The sequence below is a fragment of the Crinia signifera genome, chromosome 3, assembly GCF_055691185.1.
Source record: "Crinia signifera chromosome 3, ASM5569118v1, whole genome shotgun sequence".
Taxonomy (NCBI): domain Eukaryota; kingdom Metazoa; phylum Chordata; class Amphibia; order Anura; family Myobatrachidae; genus Crinia; species Crinia signifera.
In genome coordinates this window covers 26,917,873-26,931,504 of record NC_139219.1, presented here as the reverse complement: position 1 = coordinate 26,931,504, position 13,632 = coordinate 26,917,873, and the positions used below count along the sequence as shown (strand labels likewise).

At 44.1% G+C, this 13,632-nt stretch overlaps 1 protein-coding gene across 4 annotated transcripts in view; it reads left to right on the top strand.

Moving 5' to 3' along the window:
* The window catches only part of GALNT14 (polypeptide N-acetylgalactosaminyltransferase 14), a 366,725-nt gene extending 353,335 nt beyond the window's left edge, over positions 1–13,390 (top strand). For 2 of the 4 annotated variants that reach the window (XM_083175507.1, XM_083175508.1), the window contains exons 13-15: positions 1,660–1,879; positions 10,842–10,961; positions 12,321–13,390. In XM_083175507.1, the coding sequence (XP_083031633.1) occupies positions 1,660–1,879; positions 10,842–10,961; positions 12,321–12,488 (508 nt within the window). In that variant the 3' untranslated portion in view covers positions 12,489–13,390. The remainder of the gene's footprint in view (positions 1–1,659; positions 1,880–10,841; positions 10,962–12,320) is intronic. The other 2 variants (XM_083175509.1, XM_083175510.1) reach the window with 1 other exon arrangement.
* Positions 13,391–13,632: the final 242 nt, after the last annotated feature.

Here is a 13,632-nt window from a genome sequence, read left to right as displayed (position 1 = left end):
TAAAAAACCGGGGGTCCAACAGCCAGTGGTGTCATGCATACCTCCCAACTTTTTCAATTGAAGAATAAGGACTTTGCTGCGGGTGCGCCCAAAAGGGGGCATGTCATATGTAAATGAGGGTGCAGCTTATGTAAATTAGGCCGCACTCCCTTTTTCGGCCACTGTGCCGCAGAATAGACTATTCTGTCAGATTGGGGGGACTCCCAACTGCCCCCCCCCCCCCCCCCGCAGCGGGACACCGGCGGCCGCGGGAGGGACGCGGGAACGTCCCCAAAAACTGGGGCGTTCCTGCATTTAGCAGGACAGTTGGGAGGTATGGTCATGCCACAGCTGGGGGACACTTTTTATGCAAGGTCCCCATCTGTACCTTGCGCACTGTGGTTCATCAGCCATGGTTGGGGTTCCTAGGAGAGTGGTGACCCCCCCCAATAAAGAGGTCCCCCCCAGGCTTCACCCATCCAGGGCTGAAACCCAGGGCTGGCCCAGGGCTGTGGACACCGGGCTGATGAGTGTAGAAATTAGATTTTTCGGGGCCGGGAATAGACGCTGCGCACAGCGTCTATTCTGTTAAATTGGGGGGGCTCCCAACTGCCCCCCCCCCCCCGCAGCGGGACACCTCCGGCCGCGGGTGGGACAGCGGGACAGGACCCGGTAATCGGGACTGTCCCGCTGAAATCGTGAGTGTTGGGAGGTATGCTACTGGGTCTCGTAGTTCACCTGTAAAAAGAATGTGGAAATAACGACAGACACCCAGAAAAGTTCAGTTTTATTAAACACACATTTTACACCCGAAAAAAAAAAAAAACGGATCCCTGGGAGCTGCAGACAGTACAGGGTCTTACTCAGAGAACAGGGTGGGCAGCTGACATTCGGTGATGGGCAGTGGACACCCAGTCTATGCAAGTCTCCGAGGCCGCCCGCAGTGAACATGTGCATAAGCGATTATGCACAGGCCATAACTTTGGTCCGATGCAAATTTGCAATTGGGCGGATGAACCAGAATCACCCCCAAAATGTGTCATACTCTTCATGAAGACTTTTGTGTCATTATTGTGCGATCCTCTCATTTACTGTACATCATCCTAGCACATTATACAAAGCAGAGTGTTGACAGTGCTGTCCTCACGGATTCAAGTATGATCTACCTACAGTCAAAATGCCAGTGTTTAAAATGTCGACAGGTCAAAAAGTAGACATGTTTTTTTTAAAACTTTTTTTTATGGGGTGTCTATGTCGACATAGGTTGACATGGACACTGTATATGTGTATTGCGTCCTCTCGCATGGCTCACTGTGCTCGCCATGCTTTGGGCAAACTTATATTCCCCCTCCATGCCCACGGGGATGGTAAAGAATGTCGGTTTCAATGAAAAAAAAAATCACAAAAAACTCATATTGACTTTGAAATGTCCGTATTTTGACAGTGTCATTATTTTGACCATGATGGGATAATGATTGTCAGTATTTTTAATGTGTTGGCATTTTGACCATGTCAGTCAATGGCGGTCTGTATTTTGACCGTCGGGATACTGACTGTACTGTAGGTAAATTGACTGTCAACGGTCATGCATGGAACATGTGATCCTATATATGGAATAATCGCCTCGTCCCCGTCGCTATTGGAGGACGTGATATATGACGTGATATTTGTGTTTTGCAGAATTCCGGTAGAATCCTTATCCAAATCAGGAATAATCAGACAGAGACAGCGATGCATCGAGTCCCAGAAGACGGGGGGACAGGACGCGCCTACCCTAAACCTTGTACCTTGTAGCAGCCTTAAAGAAGTGACAGAAAAATCTCAGGTACCGCGCTCATCTCCCATCATCTACACAAATGACTGCGCGGAACAAGGCCCGGCTGATGCGCTGCACCGTGAGGTGATAACACGTTGTCTTGCTGCACTAATCTGACAGTGACATACAGAATATGGTCAGGAGAAATCAACAAGGAGATTTATTACTATACTAGTTACAAGTCGGTCAAAATGACAGAACATAATAGTAATGGAGAAACAACTAAAATTGCTCTGTCAGGCGCCATCTAGTGGCTGCTGTTGCGCAAAACACTTGAATCCCCCCCCCCCCCCAGAGTTGAGGAGCAGCGTTAGCCTTTTATTGTATAGGATAGGAAAGAAGTCATTTTGAATGAGGACATCTTGGCTCTATGCCAACCATGATGTCACTGTCTGGTACCACGTCTGTGGCCTGTCCAGCAAGTTAAGGGAGACCTTGGAGGGACAGGGGGGTGTGACTAACATCCACAATGTCCCACATCGCCGGCTACCGCATTCTAAATAATCACATCTGCACTAACATATGCGATTAGTAAAGCAAAGAACTTAGACCTGGGAGTACCTCTGCTGGTGCCAGCCACAGGGCATGCTGGGAAGGGATCAGTATGAAATCCCGGCGGTCGGAATCCCGACTTCCACAATGCCAACAAGGGTCGACCGTGGATCGCGACACCCCCCCCCCCCCTGCACAAGTTACATCTGCCCCCCTGCAGTGCACATGCTTTTGTCCATTTGAGAAGGAATTTGCCTTTGCAAGTGAACCAGAATAAGGGCCTCAGTCTATCATTTTTCAATTGCATCCGAGAAAATAATAGACAGAGGGCCAGATGTATCAAGCTTCAAAAGTGATAAAATGGAGAGTGATAAACAACCATCCAATCAGCTCCTCCCTGACATGTTACAGGCTGGTTTTGAAAAATGACAGGTAGGATCTGATTGGCTGACTGTTTATCACTCTCCATTTTATCACTTTTGAAGCTTGATACATCTGACCCTATCTGATTGGTTCGGTAAATTAACCCCTATGGCTTTCATCAGACTCCCTGGCGTATTAAGATGCGATTTTCTCTCAATCAGCGATATTAACGTTGGACTTTGATCAGCGCAAAATTTTTAATTTAATTTAATTTAAAGCCTATCCCAGATGTAGAATGGTGTGCACAGGTCTAGTGACAAACTCAAAGCTTATGCCGATCTCGGCTGGGCCTGGGGGACAATGACCCCCCCGTACCCAGCTCCTACATGGGGCAGACCCCCCCCCCCACACACACACACACACACACACACCGTGCTGCAGTAACTGGCGCAGGCTCCTGCATGTTTTATTCATCCCAACCCAAGAAAGCTTATTGAATATTTCCGCCAGACAATATACAGACTGATTATAATGGCTATATGACTGGATGACTGCGATTACACAGATGAATGGAAGCAGATTTGCCGATTGCACTCGATGTACCTTATACCGGATGAACGATGGCTTGTGCTGTCTGTTGTGCAGAGGCCAGTATATAAACCACGCTGATAAGAAAGTGTTTGCTCTGTAGTCTGGGCTGTGCGCTGCCATCTAAATGCAGACTTATATGATGCACTTATCAAAAACCCATTACCTTGCGCTTTGCCGTCCGTCTTGCTGACACACAGAGTAAATACGCAGCCCGGCCTGACCTCCAATTATATCATAAACTAGAATATTCATTGTGTCAGCGGTTTCGCCGCAGCTATATACAGTATTTACTAACCGGTATCACAGCGTCGTCTTGCTGCCATGTGTTTCATTCCGGTTTTCCATTAGCCGCAGCCTGAGATTAATAGATTGCCAGCCTGGCGGGTGAGAAATGCTGCGGCGGGTCAGCTGCTTCCTAAGACGGAACGTTCCAATAAACCAGCGCTGCTTTGTCAACATTTGCAGAGGTGATTTCCCTGTTTGATAAATAAATTATCCTCAAATGCAACCCTGGTAAAGTCAGTATTAGCAGCCGCCATATACTGTACACAATGGGGGGAATTTACTAAGATGGGAGGTCTATGTCACACGGGATGTTGCTATGGGTAACCAATCAGATACTATCTATTATCTTCTAGAATTTTTAATTGTACAAGCACCCTGATGGGTGCATACAATGCCTCCCCCCCCCCCCATTGTCAACGTGACCCCCACTATCAATGCCAACCCGAAGCGTGGCGAGCGCAGCGAGGGGCGGCGGTATGCGTCCTCCGACCTTTTCATACCCCCACTATCCATGTCAGCGTGGAGTTGATTTTAGATAGTGTGGCAAGCGCAGCGAGTCACCGAGCCTGAATCGTGGCAAGCGGACGCGGAAGACATGTAAAGTAATCTGCTGCGCTCGCCACGCTTCGGGTTTGGTGGCTCGCTACACTATCTAAAATCAACTCCACGCCGACGTGGATAGTGGGGGTCTGAAAAGGTCGGAGGACGCGTACCGCCGCCCCCTCGCGGGCTCACTGTGCTCGCCATGCTTCGGGTTGGCGTTGATAGTGGGGGTGGCGTTGACAATGGGGTGCATTTAACATTGTAAGCACACATCAGAGTGCTTGTACAATAAAAAGTCGGATCTGATCGCATCGCATGCCGCTATATTGCATGTGATGCGATGTGCTGCAGTACGATCAACATTGTGGGTGCCGTGATAATACACAAGTACCAAAAAAAACCTTTTGCTTGTGTCAACATTTTGACTGTTGACCAATCTCTCCTTTAAGTATATATATATATATATATATATATATATATATATATATATATATATACAGTATATATATATATATATATATATATGCATGCACCTTTCATCTCTAGACTGACATACAGTATATCTGTGTACAGAAGAACAGAGATGTGGCGTTAATAAGGACCCACAGACAGGAAAGTTGTAGAAGGCACAATTATTTTTGGAGCATAAAACAATATGGAACAGTCTAAGTAAACTGTAATACCTGAGAGGAACTACTGGAGGGATAGTAGGTAGTAGTGTTGTCAGGGGATACGCACAGGAGGTCGCAATTGGTGTGGTCAGAAGACCAACAGCAGCATCCCGATGTGAAAGTCCCGACGGGTGCGGTAAGTATTCTTACCTTCTCCCTAACTCCCCTAACCCTCCCTACCTGATGTCTAACCCCCTTCAGCCTAACCCTAATGCTGCCCCCCCCCCCCCCCCCCCACATCCTAACCAACCCTCTAGTGCAGTGTTTTTCAACCACTGTGCCGTGGCACACTAGTGTGCCTTGAGCTGTTCTCAAGTGTGCCCCCAGATCTAGAGATGCCCAAACCCGTTTACAGCCACCACCAGTTCAGTGTTATTTACTGGTCTCTTCTTTTCATTTAAAGGGCCAATGTATTTTATTTGTATTACCTGTGGGGACCAGTGTGATTGTTTTTTATATGGGGGGCAATAGATTTGTTTTTTTCCTGTGGGGACCAATGTGTTTTGCCCTGTGGGGATCTCATGGTGTGCCTTGACGATTTGAAAATCTTATTTAGTATGTCGCAAGGTAAAAAGGTTGAAAATCACTGCTCTAGTGCCTAAATTTAACACCCTCTGTAGCCTAATCCTAACAACCCCCCTTCTTAGTGCCTAACCCTCCCCCCATAGGCTAACCCAGTGATGGCTAATCTTGACACTGCCAGCTGTTGTTGAACTACACCAGGGTTGCCGAATTTCCGGTAGTCTCCCGAAAATCGGGTCCCCCTCCCGGCCCCCCGGAACGGTGGGCAACCCTCCCGGATTCAGGGGGGACCCCCGCTGTCCCCCGGATCGCGGCATTAAAATGCCGCAATCCTCGGGTCTCAGAGGAGGGGGCGGAGCTAAAATGACACAATTGCGTCATTTTAGCCCCGCCCCCTCCACGGAGATCCCTGAATTCGGCTGGTTTAACATCATGGGGCGAGGCTTAGTGATGTCACGCTTAAACCCCACCCCCTGAGCGGCTGCTGAAACTCTCCTCTCCGGGCTTCTTCCGGAGAGGAGAATAACAATGTCGGCAACCCTGAACTACACATCCCAGCAATTGCAATTTGCAGGAGTAATTATGAAAATGTGGTCTGCATAAGTAAAAGCCCAAACTCCTCTTCTTTGTGTCCGAATCAGGCCCTCAGACAAGGGCCTTTGGAGAATATCTCGCGTAGTGTCAGGACAAGTGGCAGAAGTGCATGAGAAAATCAGATCTCATTTATTTTCCTAATTGCTTTATTTTTCTCTGCGCTCCTCATCTCATTTACATCCTTTCAGATAAATGCAAAATGTGCGCGCCAGAAATATATGGTACACACTGACGCCAGTATGAAGGATTCACTTCTCTAAATGCCTGTTCATTCCCCATTTGTCACAGTAATTCCCAGTACGGCTGTCACATTTATTAGTAGATAGTGAAAGCCTTTGTGGGACCTAGCTGACAGCGCAGCCGACTAAACATCGTAGGAACCTGATAGTATAAAATGAAACTGGCATTTCCACACACGGAGAACAAGTGCAGCGTGGCGGAGGCACATTAGCCAGATCTTCCGGAATGTCACGTCTTTCCTTTCTTCAGCATTAAAGTCTAAGAGGCCGGCAAAGGCAGCCACAAGTGTGGATTCAACCATCGTTTAGCCTAGTAATACTGCAGGAACTAGTGACATGAGGTGCTTGGTGCCTTATACCTCAGTGATGTCATTGGTTTCTACTAGAGAACCAAATGTCTGCTTTCTCTAGGGAGGGAGACTCACTTATGTGCGAGGTTCTATCCGAACCTGCTGAGGTTGCGCACATTGCATGCAAAACTGAGCAAGGTTACATTCCCAGATAGTGCAAGGGGTTCCAACAGAAGCTGGCAGCTAATGGCGACTTTCCTATGTATTAGTAATGGGTACACGTACACCCCTGTATTATACTTACCTCTCTGTCTGCAACGTTGGGTTCCAGGCGGCTGATAATGTCTAGTCAGACAGTCAACAGTTTGAAACCAAAAGTCAGACATGCATTAGTTACACATTAACAAAAGGTAGACATGCATAGGTTAGACAGTGAGAAAAGTTAGACATGCATTAGTTACACATTGACTAAAGTCAGACATGCATTAGTTAGACATTGGCAAAAGTTAGACATGCATTAGTTAGACATTGGCAAAAGTTAGACATGCATTAGTTAGACATGGGCAAAAGTTAGACATGCATTAGTTAGACATTGGTATAAGTTAGACATGCATTAGTTACACATCGACTAAAGTCACACATGAATTAGTTACACATTGGTAAAAGTCAAACATGCATTAGTTACACATTGGCAAAAGTTAGACATGCTTTAGTTAGACATTGGCAAAAGTTAGACATGCTTTAGTTAGACATTGGCAAAAGTTAGACATGCATAAGTTACAGATTGACAAAAGTTAGACATGCCTTTGACAAAAGTAAGACATGCATTAGTTAGACATTGGCAAAAGTTAAGACATGCATTAGTTACACATTGGCAAAAGTTAGACATGCATAAGTTACACATTGACTAAAGTCAGACGCATTAGTTACACATTGGCAAAAGTTAGACATGGATTAGTTACACATTGACAAAAGTAAGACATGCATTAGTTAGACATTGGCAAAAGTTAGACATGCATTAGTTAGACATTGGCAAAAGTTAGACATGCATTAGTTAGACATTGGCAAAAGTTAGACACGCATTAGTTACACATTAACTAATGCATAAAATGTTTTTTTCTAACTAATGCATGTCTAACTTTTGTTAATGTGTAACTAATGCATGTCTAACTTTTGTTAATATGTAACTAATGCATGTCTAACTTTTGTTAATGTGTAACTAATGCATGTCTAACTTTTGTTAGACAGTGAGAAAAGTTAGACATGCATAAGTTACACATTGACTAAAGTCAGATATGCAGTAGTTAGACATTGGCAAAAGTTAGACATGCTTTAGTTAGACGTTGGCAAAAGTTAGACATGCTTTAGTTAGACATTGGCAAAAGTTAGACATGCATTAGTTACACATTGACAAAAGTTAGACATGCCTTTGACAAAAGTAAGACATACATTCGTTAGACATTGGCAAAAGTTAGACATGCATTAGTTACACATTGGCAAAAGTTAGACATGCATAAGTTACACATTGACTAAAGTCAGACGCATTAGTTACACATTGGCAAAAGTTAGACATGGATTAGTTACACATTGACAAAAGTAAGACATGCATTAGTTAGACATTGGCAAAAGTTAGACATGCATTAGTTAGACATTGGCAAAAGTTCGACATGCATTAGTTAGACATTGGCAAAAGTTAGACATGCATTAGTTACACATTGACAAAAGTTAGACATGCCGAATGTTTTTAAACCGTTCCAAGTGGGCACAGATGCAGGAGTTGGCAATAAGCGGCCCTACAGCTTTTGAAAAACTACACATCCCAGCATGCCTTGGACCAGTTTCAGCATGGCCAAATAGCAAAATTAAGGCAATGCATGCTTGGATGTGTAGTTCATCAACAGGTGGAGGAACGTGCTTATTGCCCACCCCTAAAGGGAGAATAAAATAGTGTGCTGTGCGCAACAAGGCACTGTGCCCAAAGCATGGCAAGCACAGCAGTACCCCCGCAATGTTGGGTGCGTGCGCCTGGCGAACAATTTGTTCAACGTGGATGCATGCCACCCGACGCACATGCACATTTCAAAAACATTGCGCTTGCATGCGAGTGTATGGACCTGAATAATGTCCAATGTCTAACGAACTAATGCATGTCTAACTTTTGTAACTGTCTAACTAATGCATGTCTAACTTTTGTAACTGTGTAACTTTTGGTGTCAACCTATTGATTGTCTGACTAGATATTGTTGGTAAGCTATACTACACCCGACGGCACTACATTTACCAGGAAAAGGCACTGCAGCATTTCGACAGGGATTTGCTCATATTGGCCCGGGATTGGCCCGTGCCATGTTCCCTGAGACCTGTGGGCACTTGACAAACATATTGAGTAACAGTAATTTGGGGACCTCAGTACAAAACTATAGAAAGGGTTACACTAACCCGGGCCCCTTGTTTGTCTCTAGGCGACACCCTACTGTAGGTTGTTTGATGGATGACTCGCTCTACATGCCTTCCATAAATTGTTTCCACACGCCACTATACGTATTTACAAATATACCATCCCCGGATTCATCATATTGACATTTTTGTTTTAACAAGCCTCATTATAATTCAGCATGTGCGACATAATTAATTTGCCATGCTTTATAAATCAATTAGGAAATGGTTCTGCAATTAAAGGGTTCCATAATAATATTGATCAGAGGGAGATGGAATTTAATAAGTTTCCAAATGACACCATTTATAAATTCTTAATAACATTATATAGTATTCACAAGTGGTTTTAGATGTCTAATTTTCACACAGCGCTGGGCTTATGCTATGGGAATGACAGAGGGGTTGAAGTAAGGATTTGTGTTTAAAGAATGACACCATAATCAACGAAAATATGATCAAAGCTACATTTTTCTTTGTTACATTCTTAATCTTGGTGTTTGGTTCGGACCTCTGTCATGGATTTAATGGCGCTGATGTAGCCGTGGCAACTGCTGAAATTCTAGAGGGGGTGTCCAAATGCCATTCACAATCTCCCACTGTGAACAATATTGGAGCAAGTGCAGAAGTCTGTGGGAGCTGTAGAAGAACCCCGTAACAACCCTCAACATTAATGTACACATTGGTCTTTTATGGACCAGATACTGTATGGAATATAGTGTCAGATGGTCTATAGTATAGGCTATATCCAACATTTAAATAATATAAATAAGTGGTCAGGAAAAGGTTAAACATACCATAATAAATAAATATATAAATACACAAACATAATAGAACCAGTGCTGGACTTTCTAAGCACATTCTCCCACCTCATAGTAGGGCTCCTGTTTCTTCTTCCTGGTAGCTGCTCTCTGGTCCAGTGAACTGATTAAGGACAAATTTTATTATGCTCTGGAATCAAATTTCGTTCAAGCTAAAAAAGTCTGTTGCGATATGAAACATTATGGTAGTGCCATCATTATTTACACATAGGCCAACTAAACTTGTCTATCATTGCCCACTGTCCAGCATCTTATACAGTATAACACTGCACACAGCATTGGATACATCCCTTCAGCAGCCTTTCACTTGCTATTTGTGAAAGTAACCATATTAATTAACTACTGTTGTTTTCCAAGTAACAACTAAAAGCCCAAATACATCTTACCGCTGATCCTCTGACCGGATCCATCTATTGGCCGCCAGTGATGATCAGTGATCCGCCAGGGAATCTGGAAAAAATAAACATGTTAAAAATGCTGGTTTAAATAAAACGGTCGGGACCAGGGAATCTGGATTTTTAAATATGTTTAATGGTCTCCGGGATTTTACCACAATGCATTTACACCGCGGCATCAACTCTGCTGCTAATAGTCACTTTATAACACGCGGTAAATAGAACCACTAAACTCCGCTGTACTGGAAATAATTGTTATGTGGCTGATTCTGGGATCGAACCAATATATCGATCATATCATGTAAACCAACTGCGTCGCTGACAATGTGCGCTCCCGCGTGTCTTCAGCAACAAGCAGCGCTGACAGAAGTCATCGCTAGTGGGATCCATGCTGCCGAATGAACACGGCAGTAGCTTGAGTATACCCAGCTTAAGTGGGGATCAAACCATGGCACAAAGGGTGTGTGTGTGGGGGGGGAAGGGGGGGGGGGTATGGACTTTCTTATGTCATAGTGTTCCACAAATTTAGGTCTATTATTTTCTAGGATGCAATAGTGCAGGCATCTCCAAACTATGGCCCTCCAGCTGTTGTGAAACTACAAGTCCCATCATGCCTTGCCACAGTTTTGCTATTAGGGAATGCTAAAACGATTGCAAAGCATGCTGGGAGGTGTACTTTCACAACAGCTGGAGGGCCATAGTTTGGACATGCCTGCAATAGTGCAATGTGCTTTGCGTGTGAACCAGAATCGTCTCCTTTATCACATGTGTGCGCCACAAAAGTAATCACTGTGTTCTATTTTCCAGGAATGGATTTACACTCAGGTTCAGCAGATCAGCCAGCAGGATCTCTGTCTGTCAGTACATACGTTATTTCCAGGGACACAAGTGGTTCTCTTGCCCTGTAAAGACGGAGACGGCAAGCAGGTAATCCCAAATCACTGGCGCATCTTGCATTATTAAACTACCAGATGCTGCAATTAAGATGCCACTACGCCGGATATTTGTTCTATAAATGTAAACTTTTTATGCAGAATTATTTTATTTTTTCATCGAATGCCGTTTATTGCAATAATATAAACTGTAGTAGAACCTGAAAAATATATTTTAGAACAATGGGACAGATGTATTAAGCCTGGCAAAGAGATAAACTGGAGATAAAGTGTAGATAAAGTGGAAGGAGATAATGCACCAGCCAATCAAATCCCAACTGTCATATTTCAAACACAGCTGATTGGCTGGTGCGTTATCTCCTTCCACTTTATCTCCAGTTTGTCTCTTCGCCTGGCTTAATACATCTGCCCCAATATACACTGATGAAAGGGGGAACTTCGATCCATCACATGATATCTGGAGCTCTTGGCCAAATACCCAAATTGAAAGGCATGATTAAGCCTCAGTAATCCCAGTCCGCTGTGTATTTATATAATGGCCGGTTCTTCGTATAATAGCCTTTGCATCATATCCTGTGTAAAGAAGAGAAATGCTGTACAATATATATATAGATATATATATATAGATCTATATACGGTGGGCAAACTAATATGGCAGAGAAGCCAATATAATTACAGTAAGTCCTTTATTTCAACCATAAGGCAACAGAAAATTAGATAAGGTTCGGATTTCACTGTGTAATTATAAAGGCTGGTTCTTCCATATCACATAATGAGCCTGCTTCTGGTTGATCACAGCTTACCGAGTGCCAGAGAGCCCGCCCCACCAACTACCCCCAAGCCCCCCCCCCCCCCCCCCCCGCGTGCCCGCTGCCGTTTCCCCTTGAAACCATGAGCGGGGATGTGTAACAAAGACACATCCCCGCACATTCCGCCGCTGCAGGAGAAATCATTCAATTTTGGGCACCAGGACAAAGACCCCTGGATAGGCATCGGCACTCCTGCGTACCCATGGGAATGCCCAGCCAGTGTGTAAGTTGCTGCGGCCACTCTAACCCCCAGTATTGTGGTAAGGAAGAGAAGGGATTCTGCACAATTTAATTGAAAATGGGAAAATCCTTTAACAAACTATAGAAGATAAACTGATAATAATAAGTGCCGTATTTCCACCATAAGGTTACAGAAAAAAAAATTACAAGGATTAGCAAATTGTTTCGTTATGAAGTGATGTATAATGACGGGTAGATACAGTATATCCCTTATTTCTCCCAGAGAATACTGCTGATTAGTCATTAGTACAGTATATATCTCTGTAGTGAATTATTTGTTCCAGTGTGTAAAGAGTTGAGTGTGGCAAGTGGTAACGTCTCCGTTCTGTTTTTCTTTGTCCCAGAGATGGAGCAAAGTGGGTTCTCACATAGAACACATGGCGTCTCACTTCTGCCTGGATACCGAAATCATCGGTGACACTGACGAAAACAACAGGGAAATTGTCATCAACCCATGCGAGACAACAGCCATCAGTCAGCGGTGGGAGATGATCCTTCACGACTTCCACTGAGGGCAATGAAACTGTCTCACTAGAAAATTGAAAAGCCTTGTGGCAAGCTCGCTAGCGTTTTATTGCTCAGAGTAAACGCTGCACAGGCGCGTGCAGTAGCGCAGCGCGGAGAAGATGGAATTAAGGCAACAAGATCAATTGGAAAAAAAAAAAACTGCAGAAAAATAGAAACTTTTAAAAATCAAAGGAGACCAAAAAAAAAAAAAAACGGAAACAATATTTGGAATTTGGGTACAGAATGTTTTTTACGCCCCAGAGAAGACAGAACTATGTTTAGCCGGTTTTCCTGTTTTGAATCCATTGATGGAGAATATTTTAGATACTAGAGAAAAAGCACATGACTAAGAACAAGTAGATAGGGTGGTGACACGCCCCAAACATGGTGGGGACACACCCACGGTGGGGTAGTGACACGCCCGCATTATTACAAAGTGCACCTGTTACCTTCACAGAGCGGAGGCAGCCATATTGTGTTCTGTGACAATAATCAGGTTAAGGCTTGGTAATGACATCGATAAGGAACTACATGCCTCATTGATGTCAGTAGGAATTTGAGGCAGAATGTTGGACAGGTGCTTCCGCGTGGTAGGTAGGTAGGTAAGGGGTGCACTTCAATTTAAACACTTTAATCCTGGAATTTTACAATTTGTATACTTGGCAGGAGCAGAGCTCTTGACCTCACTTGTAATAAATATAAATATATATATGTATATAGGAAAGCAGATTAATATATGATTAATTCCTCTGGCAATTTGAATTGGACTTCAAGGAAAGTAATATATATATAATAAATTTTCCGGGACGGAATGCTGGGAGGGTCAAATCCGATGCAGATATCTGTACCAAAGTTTTACTAAAATGTATAAAAGGTAAATCACAGAAAATAAATCATTTTCAACAAGTGTGTGGGGAAAGCTTATTTACAGCAGCACAGAGTATATCAAGAGATGAGTAATGTGTCAGTGAGGACAGGGCTGCATGTGACAGGGGCAGTGACATGATGTGAGGAGGGGAATGGAGGCAGCCGGAAGCCACAGACTGAGAGTTATATAGTGGGAGGAGCAGGGTCCCCCGCAACACAGAGTATATCAGGAGGTGAGTGATGTGTCAGTGAGGACAGGGGCAGTGACTTGATGTGAGGAAG